The following is an 18,937-nucleotide window of genomic DNA, read 5'->3' as shown; positions in this document are numbered from 1 at the left end:
TTATTCCCCCCACTTTCCCAAAAGCCCTTTACGGAAGCACACCCTCCTTAGAAATGGCGGGATGACGGGAAGCACACGAACCCTCGACCTTTTTCAACGAGCACATTTCCCCGAATAGGGCAAATGGGCCAACGATCATTTGTGGGAAATCCTCAACTTGTCAGCAAGGAAGGTTCCGTTCCTATTCCGCCTTGTCTTCACCTCTGCCATGCCATTGCGTCCTCCTTTGGGTTGGCGGGTCCTGGTAACGTGATGCTGTGGCCCTGCCATTTCGGCAAGTCGGGAACCATTCGATCCTTGGTACCGTGAAGCTTGGCTTGTGGACAGTTATTGAAATGATATTGGTTCTATAAACATAATCATCCTTCCGCTCCAAGTGACGAGGGATATACCAAGTCGGCCGAGCAACCTCTTTGTTCTCTTATCAGGCATCCACGTGGTGTCAACGGTCTAGAAGATGAAGTATCTTCAAGCCCTGCAGATATTATCTGCAGTAGTCGCGCCTGTCAGAGCCGCCTTCTCTTGGAGCACCGTTCATATCGGAGGCGGTGGAGGCTTCGTGCCCGGGATCGCTTTTCACCCCAAGACAAAAGGCCTGGCATACGCGCGAACAGACATCGGTGGTCTTTACAGGCTTAACGCGGATGAGTCATGGACGGCCATTACAGATAGCATAACCACAGATGCAAATTGGTAAGACTTGAGGTTGCATATGATATGTGAAGTAGGCGAGCTACTAACCTGTGAAATGCAGGAACCGATGGGGTGTTGACGCGTTGGCACTGGATCCTCAGGATGACACCAAAGTCTACGTCGCCTTGGGAATGTATACCAACAGGTTGGTTGTGATACTGCTATCTATCAAAATTTGGAATAGTGATTAATATTCAGATCAGTTGGGACCCAAACAATGGGGTCATCGCCCGCAGCTCGGACAAGGGCGCTACATGGAGCATAACGAATCTGTCTTTCAAAGTCGGAGGAAACATGCCGGGAAGAGGCATGGGGGAACGCCTAGCAGTTGACCCGGCCAACTCCAAGATTATCTACTTTGGGGCGCGTAGCGGAAATGGTCTTTGGAAGTCTACGGATGGGGGTGCAACTTTCAACAAGGTCACCTCCTTTACAGCCACAGGTACCTATGTCGCTGACCCCAGCGACACCAACGGCTACAACAGCGACATTCAAGGCCTTGCTTGGGTCACATTCGACTCTACTTCTGCCCTTACCAATGGCGCAACATCAAGAATCTTCGTTGGCACGACTAGCAACGGCACTCAGCAGGCTGTTTGGCAATCTACAGATGCCGGCGCGACATGGAGTGCGGTTGCTGGCCAGCCTGGCACGTTCTTCCCGCACAAGGCCAAGCTGCAGCCGACAGAGAAAGCTCTGTATCTCACCTACTCGGACGGCAGTGGACCATACGATGGAACCAACGGTGCGGTATATCGCTACAGTTTGACCAACAACACCTGGGCAAACATCACACCCGTCTCGGGCTCGAACTTGTATTTTGGATTCGGAGGCCTAGCTTTGGACGCGCTCAAGCCGGGAACTCTGGTCGTGGCAGCACTTAATTCGTGGTACCCTGAAGCCCAGTTTTTCCGTTCCACCGACTCCGGCGCAACGTGGTCGGTTCTGTGGGAGTGGACAAACTACCCAGCCATGAACCGCTACTATGGCATCTCAACGCCACTTGCCCCTTGGATCTACAAGAGCTTCATTTCGAGGGCCGATGCAGAGCAACTCGGTTGGATGATTGAGTCGGTGGAGATTGACCCTTTCGACAGCGACCACTGGCTATACGGCACCGGCTTGACAGTCTATGGTGGCCATGATCTGACAAAGTGGGATACTACGCACAACATCAGCATCCAGTCTTTGGCAGACGGGATCGAGGAATTTTCCGTGCAGAACATTGTATCCGCCCCAGGCGGAAGTGAGCTGCTCGTCGCTGTAGGGGACGACAATGGGTTTACTTTCAAGAGCGCGTCGGACCTCAAAACCAGCCCAGCATCCACATGGGATACCCCCTTCTGGTCGTCTTCGCCTGACGTTGGTAAGTTGTTCGATGGTCTTACGGGTATCTTTACTTGAGTTGACATTATGCCGCAGACTATGCTGGAAACAAGCCCGCCAACGTCGTTCGCATTGGAAACGCAGCAGGTTCTCAGCAGGTGGCACTCAGCAGCGACGGAGGAGCAAGCTGGAACATTGATTACGCCAGCAGCACAACGGATTACGGCGGACATGTAGCATACAGCGCCGATGCTGACACAATCGTTTGGTCGAGCTCGACTTCAGGTGTCCTCCGTTCTCAAAACCAGGCCACTTTCGCGGCTGTGACCGGCCTCGCGTCCGGAGCTCTTATTGCGAGCGACAAACGTAACAACACAGTCTTCTACGGTGGTGCTTCGGGTGCCTTCTATGTGTCTACCAGCACTGGATCATCTTTCAGCAAGGCTGGGGCTCTAGGTACCGTGACTTCAGTGAACGACATTGCACCGCATCCGACTGTTGCAGGAACGGTGTACGTCTCCACAGACATTGGTATTTTCAAGTCCACCAACTACGGTGCTGCATTTACCCAGATATCCACCGCTCTCACTTCAACTCAGCAGATCTCTCTTGGCCTTGGCTCAGGAACCACCTGGAACATCTACGCTTTCGGCACCGGGTCAGCAGGAAACAAGCTTTACGCATCAGCCGACGACGGAAAGACGTGGACGGATATTCAAGGGACCCAGGGCTTTGGCTCGATCAGCAGCTGCAAGCTCGCAGGAAGCGCGAATACAGCGGGGCAGGTCTATGTGGGCACGAACGGAAGGGGTGTCTTCTATGCTTCAGGGACGGTAAGTGGCGGCGGCGGCTCATCCAGTTCGACAACAGCCGGCAGCACCAGCACTGCAACTTCCAGGTCATCGACAACCTCCTCCAGCAGCGTCAAGCCAACCACATCTACTACAAGCTCAAGTGCTAAAACAACAAGCAGTTCGACTAAGGTGACAACCGCCTCGACGACGACGTCCAGCGCTCCTGCTGCCACGTGTACCGCAGCCAAGTATGCTCAGTGTGGTGGGACCGGATACACCGGGTGCACAGCCTGTGCAAGCGGGACTACTTGCCAGGTTCAAAACACCTACTACTCGCAGTGCCTGTAGTAGGAGGAGAGATAATCGCTGCTGTCCGGTCGTGGCCCGGCATCAAGGCAGGAGTAACAACCTGGGTGCGGAGACCGAGGTCTGAGGCAATAGTTTCTTGCACATATCTTGTTTCATGTATATACAAATTGACCCAGGACGCCGTGAGCGAACATATGCTCAACATTCCCGCGAACGTGCGATGAGTCCAAAAACAGCTTTCCAAAGCGCATGAGCTATTCAGCTGCTGTTCGAAAACTGTCAGCGATCCCTCAATCGGTGACTTCTGTGTCCGCAAATAGATTTGGCTTACCTTTTGGTTGACTCAACATTGCATCTGCTCAAATTCGCGAATGCACAAATGCTTGAGCCGCGCGGCTTTTCGACCGAATAGTCCCCTGAGCGTCGAAGGGAATCAATTAGGACCGCTGAGCCGAGTACCGCGTCATCTCTATCCATCTCGATCGCAGGCGTGGGCAGGATAGGGTGCCATAGCCTAGTCAAACTACGCAGTTTGATAAAAAGCGGACTTGGTTGGTGAGCCAGGGCTCAGAGAGAAGAGCAGCGATTTGGTTGAACAATAGATCCATGAAATCGCTCGGTAATGGCTTTGCCAGTTGATGCAGAATATTCGCAAGACGTGGGAATGAAACGAGAGACAGCTTCCTGGCCTTTCCAGGAGCCCGAAACAATGCGGATGTGATTGGCGCCGACATCTGGAGTTGGAGAGCAGTGTAAAGGCAAAAAACCACGAATCATGTTTTCTTGGGTTTCCTTCGCTCGACCCTGGAAGAGATCCAACTTCGCCGTACCTCGTCTGGCGTGAAATCCTCCCGGACCGACCTGATTCCAAACAACATGGAGATGAGATGCGCCAGAAGTAGTAATGCATGAGAAATGAAGAAGTCCACGCTGCGCAAGCAAGTATGCCCCAGTGTCTTCTCAGTGAAGACAAATCCTCTTTTCGCAAATGCCTGGAGGACATTGACAAAGACGGGAACGTTATCAAGGTCACGGAAAATGGCGAAGAGACTAAGCGAGACCCAAACATCTAGCAAGATGCCGTGCAGCAGCTTCGGCATGTAGGGCGGGCACGTCAGGCCCTGTGCCTTGAGGATGACCCCGTTGAGATTCCAGAAGAACACAGCCTTCTCGCCATCTTCCGGGTCAGTCCTCTCCACCACCACCACGTCCTCATTCCCTTCGACGTCGGCTCGCCTCCACTCGTGCCACACATCTCGGTCGACCCTCACTTCCGTCTGTGTGTCTGATGCCGATATGGTGCGGACTTGACCATCGAGGGTGACTTCGACGCTACCCTGAATAATGCGCAAATATTCGATATGATTTTCGTGCCAGTGCAGGCCACTGCTCCATGTTGAGCCGGCGGGTAGGGTGATGGTGACTTGATGTGGCTCGGAGAGGTCATAAACCACCGTATCTGGCGCCTCGCGTTTGATGATCGGGTTGCTGGTGAAATTGCTCATCTTGCTGGATACATGGGAGGGACTATGGACAGGAAACAGGATACAAGAGAATAGTCAGGCCTGCAGCTTGTTTTTTGGGTTTGAATGTATGGTCTAAAGAGTCACCCAGCCTTCTTGGTCACATTGCCCTTGTCTCACTTGATGTTGCTGAAGGTTGTCAACTGAACTTCTTACTAGGCTCCACGTGTTCACACCATGTCCTAATGCAGCATCGCTCGTCACCGTTGGGGTTGGGGGATGGTGTGGCAGGGATGTTGTACCACTGCAACCTCACCGTAGCACGTAGGCACTGATTGTTCAGCTGACACACCGCAGCTTGGCCTTGTTTGTTACTGTACATTTTCCAGATTAACAATGCCATAGCCAATGACGGCAAGTCACCAAGATGACTGCACCAATTTGCATCGTAAACACGTCGGCACATGAGGGCCTGTCAGCTCAAGGCTTCCGGCCGCTTGGGGGTTCCTGAAAGTTCTGTGCAATCTGCCCGGTGGAAGCATGGCGGAAAGGATCCAGCCGGTAGGACCATATGAAGAGATATTCGAAGCACAAACATGACATCGGAAGTTCTCATCAATTCGGACGCAAAAAACTGGAAACTCAGCTACTACCTTGAGACGATTGACGATTAGCATTATTATCTACAAGGCCAGTTCTTAAGTCTATATGCATGGTGAACCTAAGCTACCTATACCTGTATCATCTTCGAAGGAGACTCGCTCAGCCCTAGATGCTACATCTTGAGCGGCATTGCCCGTTCGGTGATCCTTACTCTGTTGTTACAGAGCTCCTGGTCCCTGTGAGGTGGTATCTGAGCCCGCATACATCTCGTCTGGTGCATTGATGGCCACGTCCCTGTCGCCGCCCTTCGTGATTACGTATGGAGATGCGAGGCTGATGACTTAGGTGATTATCAATCGAGCAAGAATGATGAGCTGCTTCACGTAGCATACAATCCAGCACCGAGACGCAGTAGCCTACCCCAGGTACCTCGGTGCACTGCAGGGGCGAAGCCTCGTTCGCTTTTGGTTCATGGATACGTCCAAACCACGCCTGGAAATCGATACAGGGCCACCTATGTAGATTGAGAGGTTAGTAGAAAAGATTTGTTGAAACAGCCTCAACGAATTACCTCGGCACTGTCAATGCGGGATTCAGTTGGTCTCGATACGTATAAACATTCTTCCTGGCGTTCTTCCTGGCGTGGCCTCCAAAATCTTCAGAAGCCGGCTGTCAGTTGAATGCCGCGGTGACTTCGTGGCCAGAGGCTTAAGTGTGACATGGAACCTCCAGAGAAGAGGAGATTCAACTTATCGAAGTCGTCGGAGACTCTGTGTGACTGTCATCCGTGGGCGGATCGTCATCCTCTGTCACTTCGCGGGCCAAAAACATCCCCGGAGTCGACACCAGTGGTGGGAGCGACGTCACATCGCCGAGCCGGCGCTTTCTGTGTATACTGAGAACGCAAGGGTGTCAGCAGGCCGTTCTTATTATAATGATACTCCAGGACCGTAATCACCTCATAGTGTTGAAAGCGCCCCAAGCAGCATGGATCATGGCGCTCCGCCTGTCTGCCTTGAGCAGAGAAATTTCGGTATCCGAGATCCTCTCCTCCACCCCAAACAACCGCATTCTTACGGCCATTTCAAAGACTTCTCGTAAGCAATCATCTGCGTTATTGGACTCCCAGCGAGCCGTGAAACAAAGATAGAGCAGGATCAGCCCAGTCAATGCCGTTTCTGAGTCCAACCGTGTCGCCTCAGCCTGCCATAGGATCCCAGCCTCCTCCTCAAATTGGAAGCCCTTGGTGATGGCGCTTGGATCATCGGGCCCATACGTTTGCTAGAAAGTTAGTGAGACGTCGATATTTGAAGGGAAAGGGCAAATTACCGATGCAAATGCCAAGAGGCAGTTGACAAGGAAAGCAGAGCAGAAATTTGATTTCTGGTTGACAAGGTCAGAGAGAAAAGTATCGGCGTCAAACAGTTCCCAGATTCGGTGATCACTCCTGAGGTATGACGATATAGCATCCGTGGCGAAAAGATCCGTGACTGGGACTACCGTCCAGAAGGATATATCGAGACCCGCGAGACGTGGATCCGAAACTTGCTTGAAAAGCATGGCACTGGTATCGGAAGACAAGGCTGAGTCGAGGTCCAGCCCGCAACTCATCTGATCACAACGAGCTCCTTGAATTATTTGCTCCAGGGCCACATGACGCGGCTCTTCTATGGAAGGCCCTTGGTTTAGAGCGGTAGCGCCGGCCTCTGAAGGCTCTACGCAGGTGGCAGTTTCCAGACCTGTCGAAGGCGAATCTACTGCAGCACTCGGGCTCCTTGAGAAACCTGGTTGCTGGACGGTTTTGTCCTTGTCCAGGTCCATTGGCAAACCCGAAGGCGACGCTCTCAGCTGTCGGAGAGCCTCGAGCGCGCGTGGTGGTGTTGCAACCCTAAGCTGGGTGACCAGCGATTCTAAGGTATCATAGCGACCACGGAGCTCCTCAAGCTCGTCCCTCAGGAGCTCATTTGACGTGGTCGACGGGGCTCGGTACGTGCATCGCTGCCCCTGACGAACACAGGCGGTGCAGGAAGGGTTCCGTCCGTCGCACTGTCGCAGACGAGGAAAGGCATTAGATTGCAGACCAAATGGCGGAGCTGGCTCATGCTAGTAGTAATGGTTTCTCACTTTTCTCTTCTTCTCATGGCACTCTTTGCATGCGATTCTTGTAGATTTCCGCTTTGGTATCGAGTCTAAGGCGCGGAACAAGGGCGCGATTTGGCCTGCAGCGGGTTGGTCGCCGCGGGGAGTGGTCGGGAGCAGAGCCCGATATCTCGTTGGGTTCCGGCCCATGGCGATGACGACAGAAGGCTGAAGGGCTCCACATTCGGTGTTCGAGGGTGGACGCGTCTCAGGCAGGCTAATTGAGCGCGTTTCGGGTGGGCAATGGCAGCATCGGAGTGGCGAATCCGCGTCGTGTGACCGTCCCGGGCAGACAGTAGAAGATCTTGCCTGGTACGGTATTGTATGCGGGTGACTGAGTCGCCGGCACGGAGGATTTGGGCCGTGTGCTGGAGTCGTGGTGTAAGCGGAGGAGTTGACTTGTACTGTGCAGGATTCTGTGCTCGACGGGCAGCAGTGAAATTGAAGACTGGTTGACGGACCAGTTCGCAGGTAATAATGACGAAGCTCCAACGTTAAAGATGGGAAAGCTGGATGGGAAAGGTGGGAGGGTGGGGTTGGGCTGCACCTACCCCTGTCTGCACGCATGTTCCTGTGACAGGATGAACTACGGAACGGGATGCATACACCCACCTCAGAATACTTACTAAGCACGGCAAGCCCCGTGGTGATCCGATCGACATTGAGCCCAGGTTGATGTCCATTTCGAACTGGTGTACGAGTCTATTGTTTTCAGGAGCAAACATATCAATTACTTCAGAGGACGATGCTATTGTGTCGAGAAATGCGAGCTAGGTCCCGAAAAGCTGCAGACCTAGAGAGGACCTTGTTCAACTCACAAAGGAGTCTCGACAGAAACTATAACACGGGTCGGGTGAGGTTGCCTGACAATGGGTTGCGATCTTAAACCGCCCACGGTCTTACAAGGCCATTCTTTGCAAACATTGCTCATCAGTACGTGTCACTTCATAGACAAGAATGTCTTTGTACAGCGAGTCATATTTGGCTGTCGTTGAACACACTATATAGCCAGACCGAAGACTTGCTTCGGTCATATCAGCTCTCAATACCCAAATCTCACCAACAGGCTACTCTGTATCTATTCCACCGCAACAACCATGAATACTACTCGAGCAGGCAGACTCGGAGGGAATGGAATAAAGGTATTCCAATTGGCTGGCTCGCTCGACGCTGTGGTAGCCGTGGTGGGAATGCTTCCAGGACCACCTACAGGTGAGATGCACTATGATAAGTTTATTGCTCACTTATCAGCCAACCATCACTGCGAAAGTAACCTGCTATCTGCTGACAAATACAAGTTCGCAGTTGAGGAACCCAGTCAAGAGTCGTGGGATCTAAAGCAAGATATGGCGGACGAGCATACCAAGCGTATTGGATTCTCAGATTGTAGTATCAGATGCGATCATGCCCCGCTTCCGTCACTATTTCCAAACTTAAACTGGACTTTCGCCAAGGGCGAGTCCAGTTTTGACCAACGAAGAGCAGAGTTTGGCCATACTTCGGAGACCCTCTCTCCCGCTCCCGAATCTGAACCTAGGGCGGAATATGAATCCACCCTCGAAAGACTAGGAGTCATGGTGAACAAGGCTAAGCTGAATGGGCTTTCCGATCTTCGCATAGTCGTCTCAGCCACGGATCCGGTCATGCTGCCTTCCAGATTCTCTGACCAGCAAATCACCCAGCAACAAGTGCTGATCAATCGGTGCCTAGAGATCTCTTATGAGCTTGGTGGGCATGTAGAAGTCAGGTTGCGAAACGTAGGGACTTTGCGGCAATTTGTTGTTTCCAGAGACAGCCCAGCAAAAGTCGGCATCAGCGACCACACCATACCCTCTTGGTAAGGAAACCTCCGCTGATCGAGTGATTTCGGAGTATCTGCTTTGTGGCACGCTACTCTGAACAAATGCACGCAGATTGTGCTTGCTAGCCGTTCTGCCTGTTCTGCCCCCAGGAATAGATAGTTTTGGCTTACAGATCCACCTTCTCAATCTCATCTCTGTTATTTTCACTCATTCGGATTCCTCATAATAGAAAACTCTTGAATTTAGGTATAATTGCGAAGTTATTTCCAATACAGTGACGATCAAAGACATTCCATGCGTAAGTAGCCCTCAAAGCATTTGCTTTTAACTGACGCTCTTTTAACAAAAAGGCAATCAAATAATCATATTCAGTATCCTCCAGATGTAACCTCCAACTTCTTTCGAATTGTCAGAATTGTATCGACTCCTAATAATTCGAAAAGAACTTCCGAGTAATAAAATTGGTCACAAAATAGAATTTCCTTTGGGTTTCCAAATAGAGTTAGAGTAAGAACCACAGTTCTTCAGAGAATTCTGTTTCTTCTGAGTAGATTCTTTTCATATTGTTCAAAATGGTCCTCCTCCTTCTAGTCTAGGACTGGCCGAGAAAGAGCTCGTTGTTCTACCTTCTGAAGGCCCTTCATTTTCATTTCTGACATTCTCAAGTTGTCAATCTAATTTGACCACTTTAAAATCTGAACTCCACCATTATCGGAGCTATAGTTGAGCTTGAATTATGGTAGTCGAAGTTGAAAGAAGGGGCTGTTTTAGCCCTGGTAGGTATTTAGATCTCTATTCGAACTACCAACAGTAGTAAATACTGTTGAAGGCCTGTGAAGTCCACTTATCAGCTTCGCAACTGTCAAATGGGTGGATGAACCTTTTTATGGGAAAATAAGCTAAGTACTGAAAGAAATCATCGCCCGACGCACTTGTAAGAGAAGTGGTCATTTTTGGTGTATGAGGGCCGTAATGACCCTTTATACCGACACCTCTCTGCACTGCATGGAATAGGCCCCCTCAATTTCAATGCTAATTTCCATGCTTCTCGATCTCCTCGCCGCCATATTCTTCGGCACCAGGCTCAGGGTCATCGTAACCGGTCTCCTTGGCCTTCTTCTCCTCGAGGCTTTGGTTGGCTTCTCCTTTCTGCACTCCTTTTTCATTGACGTGCTGCTGTTCCCCTTCAGCACTGTTTCTTGATGGCTTGGACTCTTCTTTTTCAGTGATAGATTTGGATGTCAGGTTGTCCCGGCCTTGCTTGTCGCTCAGGCTCTCCTCATCTGATTGGCGCCTCTTAGGCCCTGTCTCGGACTTGACGAGAATACAGTTCCATAACTGTGTTGTTCCTTTACGAAAATTGCTGTAGCTCCAGGCACCGTTGTTGAGAGGGCTATCTCCTGTGTATATGAAGATGTCGTAGGCTAGAGCTCCGAAGAAGCATGCAATGAATGGAACAAAGGTAGGGATCTGCAGTCTTTGTGAACACTTGCGAGAGTCAAAGCCATCATGCCATTGGTGAAGTTGGACTTACCCAGAAGTAGTAGTTGTAGGCTGACCATGCATTTTTGTAACCGAGTATCGCCAGCCATGTTCTTCCTGCTAGATCACGAGCCGGATTGATTGGGGATCTTTTTGTCAAACGTCAGTCTCTGCAAACCGAGCCTTACCTGAAAATCGAATCTGCTCACCCTGTTTCCCATCCAAAGGCAGCCATGACGACAAAATTTAGCCAGAAAAATGCGATTATGAAGAACCCACCACCTTTCTACAATGAGTTTTTGTCAGCTTTCGACTTCAACCAAAATCACGCCCTGCTGACACACGGGCGAGGGACAGGGACAGAGGACTTACCAGGTCGGCGCCGTTCTCATCCCTGACGGCCAATATCAGAAAGGTGGTGAAGAAGTTGGAAATGAACTCGGAGAATATTTGACTGCCTATTGGTACGAATGGTTGAGGAAACTGGCAGAAAATCTTCGCGCTTGTTGTTGAGCTTGGAGGGATGGTTCGTATAGCGTGCCCTTCGTATTGGTCAATGGCCGAGATGTCTACATAGCAAATGTTAGCTACCTGCAGTCCGGCGGAAATTGACGCTGCCAGGGAATGGGGGGAAAGGTTGTCATGGAATTGACCTCATACGTACAGTTACCGTACACAAGGCCATGCGCACAGAACGCCCCGAGAAGCTGAGCGCTAGCATAAACAGGCCAGCGGCGCAAAGGCAACCCCCGGAAAAGACAATTAGTCAAGGTAATCGCCGGGTTGAGATAGGCTCCCGAGTCACCAGCGACGTAGATACCAAATATCATGGCAGCCGACCATCTGAACCCGAAGATTCTTGTCAGCTTTGTGACATGAACACCGTACACGAGTACCTGCTACTTACCCAAGACAAATCGTAAGCCAATTTCCGTTCTGATAATTGCTGAGATACTGCGATAATTCAGATTACCCTCTGTCACCTCCGATTGCGAGCATCATGAAAAGAGCCGTGTGATTAGACATGATTGATGAGTTGCTCACTGTGATTGCCGTGACGGATCCTCCGAGCAACATCATCACGAGGGTACCCCAGAACTCTAACAGTGGCTCCCGGAACATGAGGCGCATGCGAGGCCACCATGACAGCTCGGGATCACCGTGAGTGCCCGGTCTTGTCTCAATCACGGGCTTGAGGCCCATTCGATTCCGCGTGTACTCGAGAGCATCGTATGTTCTCCGTCGACGCCCGCTTGCCGTCGACTGTACTTTGGACAGGCTTGAAGAATTGGCCATCTTGACCATGCTCCAGCTGTTCTTGAAGCGATGTTACGGGATAAAGGTAAAGGGCAATCATGGGGTAGAAGATGCAGTTACCCAAATCATGAGGAAAGGGACAGAGATTTGGATCGACCCTACGTTATGCTGTCGTCATACCTCCATCGGTTCCTTTTCATCGGTCTCCACAAGGATGATTGAGCTAGGACCACTCACAGCACCCATCATCTAGCCATCAGGCTGAGGACAATGGCATCCATGGACAGCCGTTAGCACCACCAAAACTCCTCAACCTTTGCCTTACTTTACACAACAACCACAGAGCGTAAGATGAGATCCATGTTCATCAGCCTACTAAAAGATTAACCAGAAATATTTTGACGTGCTTTTTTCTTTGCCCCAATTCACTTTGGTTTTAGTTTACAGTCCGTCGAACTCAAAGGTCAAGAACATCACCTAACTGTGCACGGAAACTTTTGTACTCAGCCTAGCAGTGTGTCTCGCAGGTAAGCAGCGAGATACGGGACCAAGATACAGTTTCTAGAGACATTAAAAAGGTTGATCAGTCACTCACCAGTACGTAGAAAGAGATCAGAAGGACGGAATCGTCTATCTAGGATATCCAACATCAGGTTATTCTATAATAGGCTATCCCACAGAGAAAATGCCGTGTACTGGTCAAGTCATACCCGAGCTTTTGGGATCCACTTAGGCTGGAGAAGGCCAGCAGGTGGACGCAAAAACACCGGGTTTAGACGAACATTGAGACGACTTCTGATCTGGAGTCTACAAAGCGACACCTAAAGACTGCCAGTGTGGCTGGACAGTATACCGAGCATGTTTAAATAAAATCCTAAGCCCGGCATCGGGACATAAATCTCCATTTCTTTTCGCAAACACCAATTACCGATACCTGTGTGCCTAAATGGCAGAGTTCTCTGAGTAATCGACCTCCTTCATCCATTACTTGCTTCTACATTCTTGCAAAATATTCTCCGTTATCGCCGCTTGAACTGGGGCACAGAAAGTGATAGTGATTCTGTTTTCTCTTGCATGCGGTCACCTGCACACGACTTTCACATACTAGTGTCATGCGTAATTTCTGAAAGCGGTGTATTTATAATTTGAGGCACAATTCAAATGACATTCTAACAAGAACACCATAGCAGCTGTCGCCACGGCGTTTCTATCTGCCGTTGTAGAGCCACTCCCAGGCTAGCCTTGGAACGTGTCTAGTGTAGGACCGGTGTGAACTCTGGTGGTCTTAGGTAAGGAGCGGCCATTTGCTTTTTTTAGAAATTTTCTTTGGAGAAAAGCTTGAGCCCATCCTCGCTGGGGACGGTTCGGCGCCGTTCAATCATCGGACAGAAGAGCCAGAAGATGAATTAGCGTCAATTTGCACATATTCATGTGTTAGACTCTCCGGGGGCGATATCATGAGAGTGTGAGTCCATAGCAGGAAATGGTTCTGCCAAGGTAGCTTCATTGATTCTATGACATCTCAAAGCATGCCAAAAAGAATTTCAAGGCATTATCTCAGAGGAAAGCGAAGCTGATCAAGTTGAGCGCGGAAACCGGTATTCCTCGAACTGTACGTCACATCTCGAAGGCATCGCAGCAAAGCTTAGTTGGTCTCGGGGGGGATGGCAACTTTTCCCTAACTTCATGGTCTTCTCGAGATATCTTCCTTCCTCTGGGCTCCATGTGCCAGAGTTTGAGAGCTGAGGCATATCAAAAGCCTCTAGAACCGAAAGGGAAAAAATTTCAACGAGTATCCGGCCAGTCACGATGTTCCCGGTATGCGAGCTGTTCAAACAGCCCATATATCGGGTTCAAACCGCACGGGGAAACCCTCGTGATCTCCGACAGCCCGGGGCCCCGGAAGTGAGGCCCAACCTGGATTGACATCTGCATCAATTCTGCACTTCTGATTAGGCACCTCGCAAAGCGCCAAGCAGAGCATCACAACCGGTGACCGCAGCGACAGGGAGCATGCAGATCATCAGCTTTTTCATCAGCAAAAACTTGGAAGTTGACTCAGTCACTAAGTGGAAAAGCTTTCTGTGACTTCTCTTGATACTTCACGCCACAAGCGCCTGTGTGGATCATGTATCTGGTCTGATCACAGCTGATTCCGCATCACATATCAGGGATCTTGCACATTTTCGCACACATAATTAGATTCATAGAATAGGCGCATATAATCTGTAGGGTATAACACTTTATTACACATCGATTGCTGCAAGATATGCCTTTGATCTACGCGTCAAGGGCTTTGGAGCCAAGTTTCCTCCACATCCAGTGCCGGGCTCTCGTCGTGCCGCGGCGTTTGCACCTACTCGCTCGCTGCCAATTGATTGGGAAGCCCAAAACATCGCTCCAGCAGATAACTGGCTCGGATCCAAAAGGAATCTGGTTCGGATCCAGCAGACGTCTGGCTCGGATCCACCGGCTCAGACATCTGTGTACAGTTATGGTTCATTTTATGTCCCTGAAACGCAGACAAGATACAAGAAGGTTTTTTGTTAGTGTTTCATCACTTGAAAATCGGTCGTAACGACGCAACACCTTGATACAGAGTTGACGGACAAGGAGTCGGACTACCTGCATAGTCGTTCGGCGGGTTGGTACCGTAGCAATCGCTTCTGTATTCGAACTAGTAGCTGCTTCAAAAAGGTCCGAGCCGCTAGTTCAAGCCGGTCGTTGGTCGATAACAGAATTGAACCTGCTACTGATGCTTGCGCTTAATCGCCAAGCAAGACGGAATATAAATAATTGTTCAATCCTTGTAACTGCTTTATCTGTAGCCAGACGAGTCAAGTGGAATAGTATTTCTGGCTGGGACACCTGCACACTGCCGCGCCCGATCACCGCCACCTCCGTGATGGTGGGATGAGCTCGAAGAGCCTCTCACTTGACTTGGTGGGAAGTTCAGCTGGAATGCCATCCCGTCCTCTACCTGCAAAGCACCAAGCATTTCCGGGGGATCCGGTGCTGCCCAATTGACCAATTGACCAGTGAACATGTACAGAGAGTCATTGGCAATGGCGTCACGATCCTGGGCATTCGAGTCTAAAAGAGTGGTGACTAGTCCAATCTCAGCGAGGTGAGACTCCCCCAGCTCCGTCCCAAGCCTCAGAAGCTGTAGCGCACGGTTCGCGACCACACCTCTCAGCCTCTCAGCGCGCGCCATGACCAGCGTCAGCCCAGGATGTTTTCGGACATTTCCTGCGAAAGTTAAGGCTGAAGTCCCAGCGTGCGCAAGTTGAAAGCAACGGGTATTTTGTTGCACAAGGTTGTCTCAAACGGCTCGATGCGACAGCGATTCCAAGTGGGTAAGCCGATCTGCCTCGACATGCTTGCTCTGCCATGCGTCATCCTCGTTCAGTAGGCGGTTCATGCCGCGTTATTAGTATGTAAGGCATAATATGTACGTCGACGAGGGAGAGCGCTGCTTGAAAGCGAGCTGGTGTTCGGAACATCTTGTAGGTCAGACGATTTCTAGCGCGCTTTGTTGGGATTCCCAAGTACTTCTGCCATTTTACTTTCTTGTGCCATCAGGCAATAAGGCTGGACTTTCTTATTCATCGTCATATTATTATCGCTTTGAATCTATACTCGATCGCTTTTGAACATAACACGTCACTTAACTTCTTTCTTCGAAGATACATTTGTATATTAGAGCGCCTCTCTCATCACTCCGTCGCCAAGGGCACGAATCCTTCTGCGCATGCTCCTCGTCCTCGATTATGTACAGTTGGTTACCGGCCTCTGAACAGGGCCGCCACCGAGGAAACATGTCTGGAAAGATGCCCATCCCGATTGCATACCAACCAACCCGCTACACAGGCGACATGGACGATGCGCCTCTGATCATCCGAGAGCAAGCCGGCATCGAGCCGGCTGACCTTGAACCGAATGGGCCGACAGTTCACTACTTTGCCAGGATGAAAGACACTGTGAGAGGTCACATCATCGCCATGATATCTGAGTTCTTGGGGACCTTCATGTTCCTCTTCTTCTCGTATGCTGCTGCTCAGATAGGCAACGAAAAGGTGGACTCGTTGCCGTTATTCAATGCACCAGCAGGGCCAAGTTTACTACAGATATCATACATCGCTGCCGTTTTCGGCCTTAGTCTCGGCGTGAACGTCTGGATTTTCTACAGAGTGAGCGGTGGGATGTTCAACCCGGCGGTGAGTTTTTCCCAGGTTAAGTCTCACTTCTATGCAGGACATCTCGACTGACGAATACACACATGCAGGTTTCTATCGCACTTTGGATTGCTGGAGCCTTTGACTGGGTCCGCCTCGTGTGTGTGATCCCCGTCCAGTTCCTAGGAGCAATCACAGCAGCTGGAGTGGTGTCCGCCTTGTTACCTGGAAAACTGCAAGCAGAGAACTCGCTTTCAACAGGCGTAGAACCAGTTCAAGGCTTGTTCCTCGAAGTGATTCTCACGGCAGAGCTCGTCATGACTATCATCATGCTCGCCGTCGAAAAAAGTCGCACCTCATTTATCGCACCTTTGGCCATTGGCTTCGCGCTTTTCGTGGCGCATCTTATCGGTAAGTTTTAATACTTTTTCTAGACCGGAAGACCTTCACACGAACTGACATGTGCCATGAAGGTATCAATTACACTGGAACCTCCGTAAATCCAGCTCGAACCTTGGGTCCCGCGGTCGTCAACAACAACTACGTGAGCGAGATTTGGATTTTCTTCGTCGGACCCATTCTAGGAGCAGTAATAGCAGCTGCCGTGTATCACCTGCTGAAAGCAATGGGGTACGAGACTGCCAACCCTGGGCAGGATGACGACGGGCTGGGTTTCTACCGAATCGTTCATCAACCGACACGGCCGGCTAGGCCAAGGAGGCAGAGTTCAGACAACATGTACAACACCTATCTCCAGGACATGACGTCGCCAAGGGCTAGGATGAAGTTTTAGGCGCGCGGATATGGCGAGGAAGAAAAGGCCACCCAATTTTAGTGGGGCTCGCGAAGGACGCGGTCGTTTGGTCTAGTGCATTTTATGATGTATTGTAGCAACTACGTCGTCGACTTTTGGGCAACACGTGTTTCAATCGTAATATTAAGTAGACCCACAATAAAGCACATAATTCAGGGGAAACAGTTATTTGGGACTTCCAGCTTAATTGTCTCTCATATGGTGAAACAACCCCAAGTATCCGCGCTTCGCAGGAAGTACTTAGTGGGTGGCGACTATCTGAAGCAATGCTAGTAGATTATTAATATCCAATGACATCAAGGCAATCTCACATGCCGCTGCCGAGACTGTTCAGCTTCTCGACCAAATGCAACTGTCAAATAATTTAATTTAGGACCGCAAATACTGGTTTTCCAGTCGACGTCGATTATTTTCAGAGCATATTGCATTCAATCACGCTTACATTTGTAAGTGGAGAAAAGTTCTTTCAGCGCTTTGAAGCCATCCGTCCTTCTCGGTTTCGCGGGACTCTTGGAATAGTAGCAGTCCATTTCAGCAATTCTTCCACTCTTGTGATCAATGCCTCGGGTATTGCGGATGAAATAGATCCGTGGCCTAGATCGTGCTCTGTAGGCAACAAAGTTCCGACTGGAGCGAAGCGTATTCGGGATCGATTCGCACGGTATTGGATTCGGGAAATTACGTAGATCTTGAACTCAAATGAGAAGGGAGTAGGGATGTGCCTCCCAGCCATTGGGAGACACTAGATTATAGATCTAGATCTAGAACGTGTCAGCCACCCTGGTGTCTTCTGGACATGATGTGATTGTGGTAGGGGAAGACTCTTTCCATGGAGGCTTCTGTGCTTTCCTTTGGTGACCCTTTTTCGCCAGAAGAGGAATGAACCTTTTTGAAGTCTAGGGAACGATGTCAGACTTTCTTGGACTCTGAAATGCTCATGAAGTCGTTGACTGCAAATTGATTGGGCTGATGAATCGGAGCTAATGCGTTGAAGCTCATTCGAGGGGCGGAGTTGGTGGACCCGCTGGCCCAGTGAACTACCATTGGGTTCGAAGACACTTTTGATCTTCCCTCCCTCAAGTGTGACATCGAAGTCGATCACGGAGGTCATACCAGCTTCAATGAAAGCACTGATTATGTAAGCCAGATCGAAGTCTTTGGTTGCCTCCGAGATGAAAGAGGTCAGAGCTTTAAGAGACATCTTGTCTAGGAGGCTAGGGAGAGTTGTTCGCCAACGATTGTCAGCCAGCTGAGACACTGAGAAAATCAAACAGAAGGGACTTTAAGGGTTAAAGTCTACCCAAGGTCACAAAGAAGCTAGGGTGATATTGTTGCGGTTTGTTCTAAAGCTTTGTGTGTTGATTGATTATTTATAATCTTCCCCTTGGCAACTTCGGAGCAGGATCTGGGCATCTAACTGCTTTTTGAAAGAGATTCGGCCGGGATTCGCCCAATAAACGCAGTTTCCGACCCGATGGCGCTCGCTCGCGTGGCTGAACACTTTGTTATATGGTGCTTGGAGGAAACGTCACGTAGCTAAATATACCACCCCTTTCGCAGTATCTCTTCAAGTGTCTATATTCGGTGTTAATTAGCTTTATGCACTGTGACTCTGTCGTCAAAGCCTATGCCAGCTCCTACGCGTAGAAATTGTCCACCCAATTAATGCTAAGTCGTCCAAGCTAGAATTGAAAGCTCTCAGCCTTTCGTGACAATCATCGCGTGAGCGCTGAGTGATTGGCATCGTCGGTATGCTGCATTTAGATCCATGTCACCACTTACGTAGACATAGTACTATATCGGGGGATAAGGGATAAGGCTTGTTTGAGACGGCCTTCTGATTTATACATTCGGTGAGAATGAATGTACTCGTCTTTTCAGCCTCCTGTGCCTTGGCGCGTTAGTTCATAGTCCAGTACACACGTAGCCATGATCCTTCTACACAAAATACTTGAATCAATTACATGGCTGAAAACACAGTGACGTGCCAATTCTCATACACGATTCTTGCACGAATTGAAGCAAAGACAGGTTTAAATTCAGAATAAAGCGTTGACCGGAGCATTGCAGTTTGAATGCA

General features: G+C 50.1%; 8 protein-coding genes across 8 annotated transcripts; 3 read left to right on the top strand and 5 right to left on the bottom strand.

The window, feature by feature from the left end:
• Positions 1-457: 457 nt before the first annotated feature.
• J7T55_013724 (glycoside hydrolase family 74 protein) lies at positions 458-2,980 on the top strand (the record flags this gene model as incomplete). The annotated part of the gene is made up of 5 exons (XM_053140625.1): positions 458-693; positions 755-838; positions 897-2,059; positions 2,116-2,852; positions 2,918-2,980. 5 exons carry the CDS (start codon positions 458-460, stop codon positions 2,978-2,980), a joined length of 2,283 nt encoding a protein of 760 aa, XP_052996062.1.
• Positions 2,981-3,640: 660 nt separating this feature from the next.
• J7T55_013723 (uncharacterized protein) lies at positions 3,641-4,627 on the bottom strand (the record flags this gene model as incomplete). Its single annotated transcript, XM_053140624.1, has 2 exons — positions 3,641-3,856; positions 3,953-4,627. 2 exons carry the CDS (start codon positions 4,625-4,627, stop codon positions 3,641-3,643), a joined length of 891 nt encoding a protein of 296 aa, XP_052996061.1.
• A 779-nt stretch (positions 4,628-5,406) lies between these two features.
• Positions 5,407-7,477, bottom strand: J7T55_013722 (uncharacterized protein; the record flags this gene model as incomplete). Its single annotated transcript, XM_053140622.1, has 7 exons — positions 5,407-5,528; positions 5,581-5,702; positions 5,760-5,857; positions 6,002-6,074; positions 6,147-6,469; positions 6,518-7,234; positions 7,313-7,477. 7 exons carry the CDS (start codon positions 7,475-7,477, stop codon positions 5,407-5,409), a joined length of 1,620 nt encoding a protein of 539 aa, XP_052996060.1.
• A 947-nt stretch (positions 7,478-8,424) lies between these two features.
• J7T55_013721 (uncharacterized protein) lies at positions 8,425-9,168 on the top strand (the record flags this gene model as incomplete). Its single annotated transcript, XM_053140621.1, has 2 exons — positions 8,425-8,539; positions 8,633-9,168. 2 exons carry the CDS (start codon positions 8,425-8,427, stop codon positions 9,166-9,168), a joined length of 651 nt encoding a protein of 216 aa, XP_052996059.1.
• Positions 9,169-10,161: 993 nt separating this feature from the next.
• On the bottom strand, positions 10,162-11,907 carry J7T55_013720 (aquaporin-3; the record flags this gene model as incomplete). Its single annotated transcript, XM_053140620.1, has 7 exons — positions 10,162-10,599; positions 10,664-10,760; positions 10,821-10,897; positions 10,984-11,180; positions 11,276-11,454; positions 11,519-11,565; positions 11,656-11,907. The coding sequence occupies 7 exons, from the start codon at positions 11,905-11,907 to the stop codon at positions 10,162-10,164; spliced, it is 1,287 nt and encodes a 428-aa protein (XP_052996058.1).
• Positions 11,908-14,686: 2,779 nt separating this feature from the next.
• Positions 14,687-15,082, bottom strand: J7T55_013719 (uncharacterized protein; the record flags this gene model as incomplete). Its single annotated transcript, XM_053140619.1, has 1 exon — positions 14,687-15,082. One exon carries the CDS (start codon positions 15,080-15,082, stop codon positions 14,687-14,689), a length of 396 nt encoding a protein of 131 aa, XP_052996057.1.
• Positions 15,083-15,686: 604 nt separating this feature from the next.
• On the top strand, positions 15,687-16,836 carry J7T55_013718 (uncharacterized protein; the record flags this gene model as incomplete). The annotated part of the gene is made up of 3 exons (XM_053140618.1): positions 15,687-16,085; positions 16,154-16,454; positions 16,517-16,836. The coding sequence occupies 3 exons, from the start codon at positions 15,687-15,689 to the stop codon at positions 16,834-16,836; spliced, it is 1,020 nt and encodes a 339-aa protein (XP_052996056.1).
• Positions 16,837-17,766: 930 nt separating this feature from the next.
• On the bottom strand, positions 17,767-18,058 carry J7T55_013717 (uncharacterized protein; the record flags this gene model as incomplete). The annotated part of the gene is made up of 2 exons (XM_053140617.1): positions 17,767-17,894; positions 17,971-18,058. 2 exons carry the CDS (start codon positions 18,056-18,058, stop codon positions 17,767-17,769), a joined length of 216 nt encoding a protein of 71 aa, XP_052996055.1.
• Between the last annotated feature and the right edge of the window lie 879 nt (positions 18,059-18,937).

Source organism: Diaporthe amygdali (genome assembly GCF_026229845.1).
Source record: "Diaporthe amygdali strain CAA958 chromosome Unknown NODE_7_length_1459731_cov_64_868725, whole genome shotgun sequence".
NCBI classification, from domain to species: Eukaryota; Fungi; Ascomycota; class Sordariomycetes; order Diaporthales; family Diaporthaceae; genus Diaporthe; species Diaporthe amygdali.
This window is presented reverse-complemented; position numbering and strand designations above follow the sequence as displayed.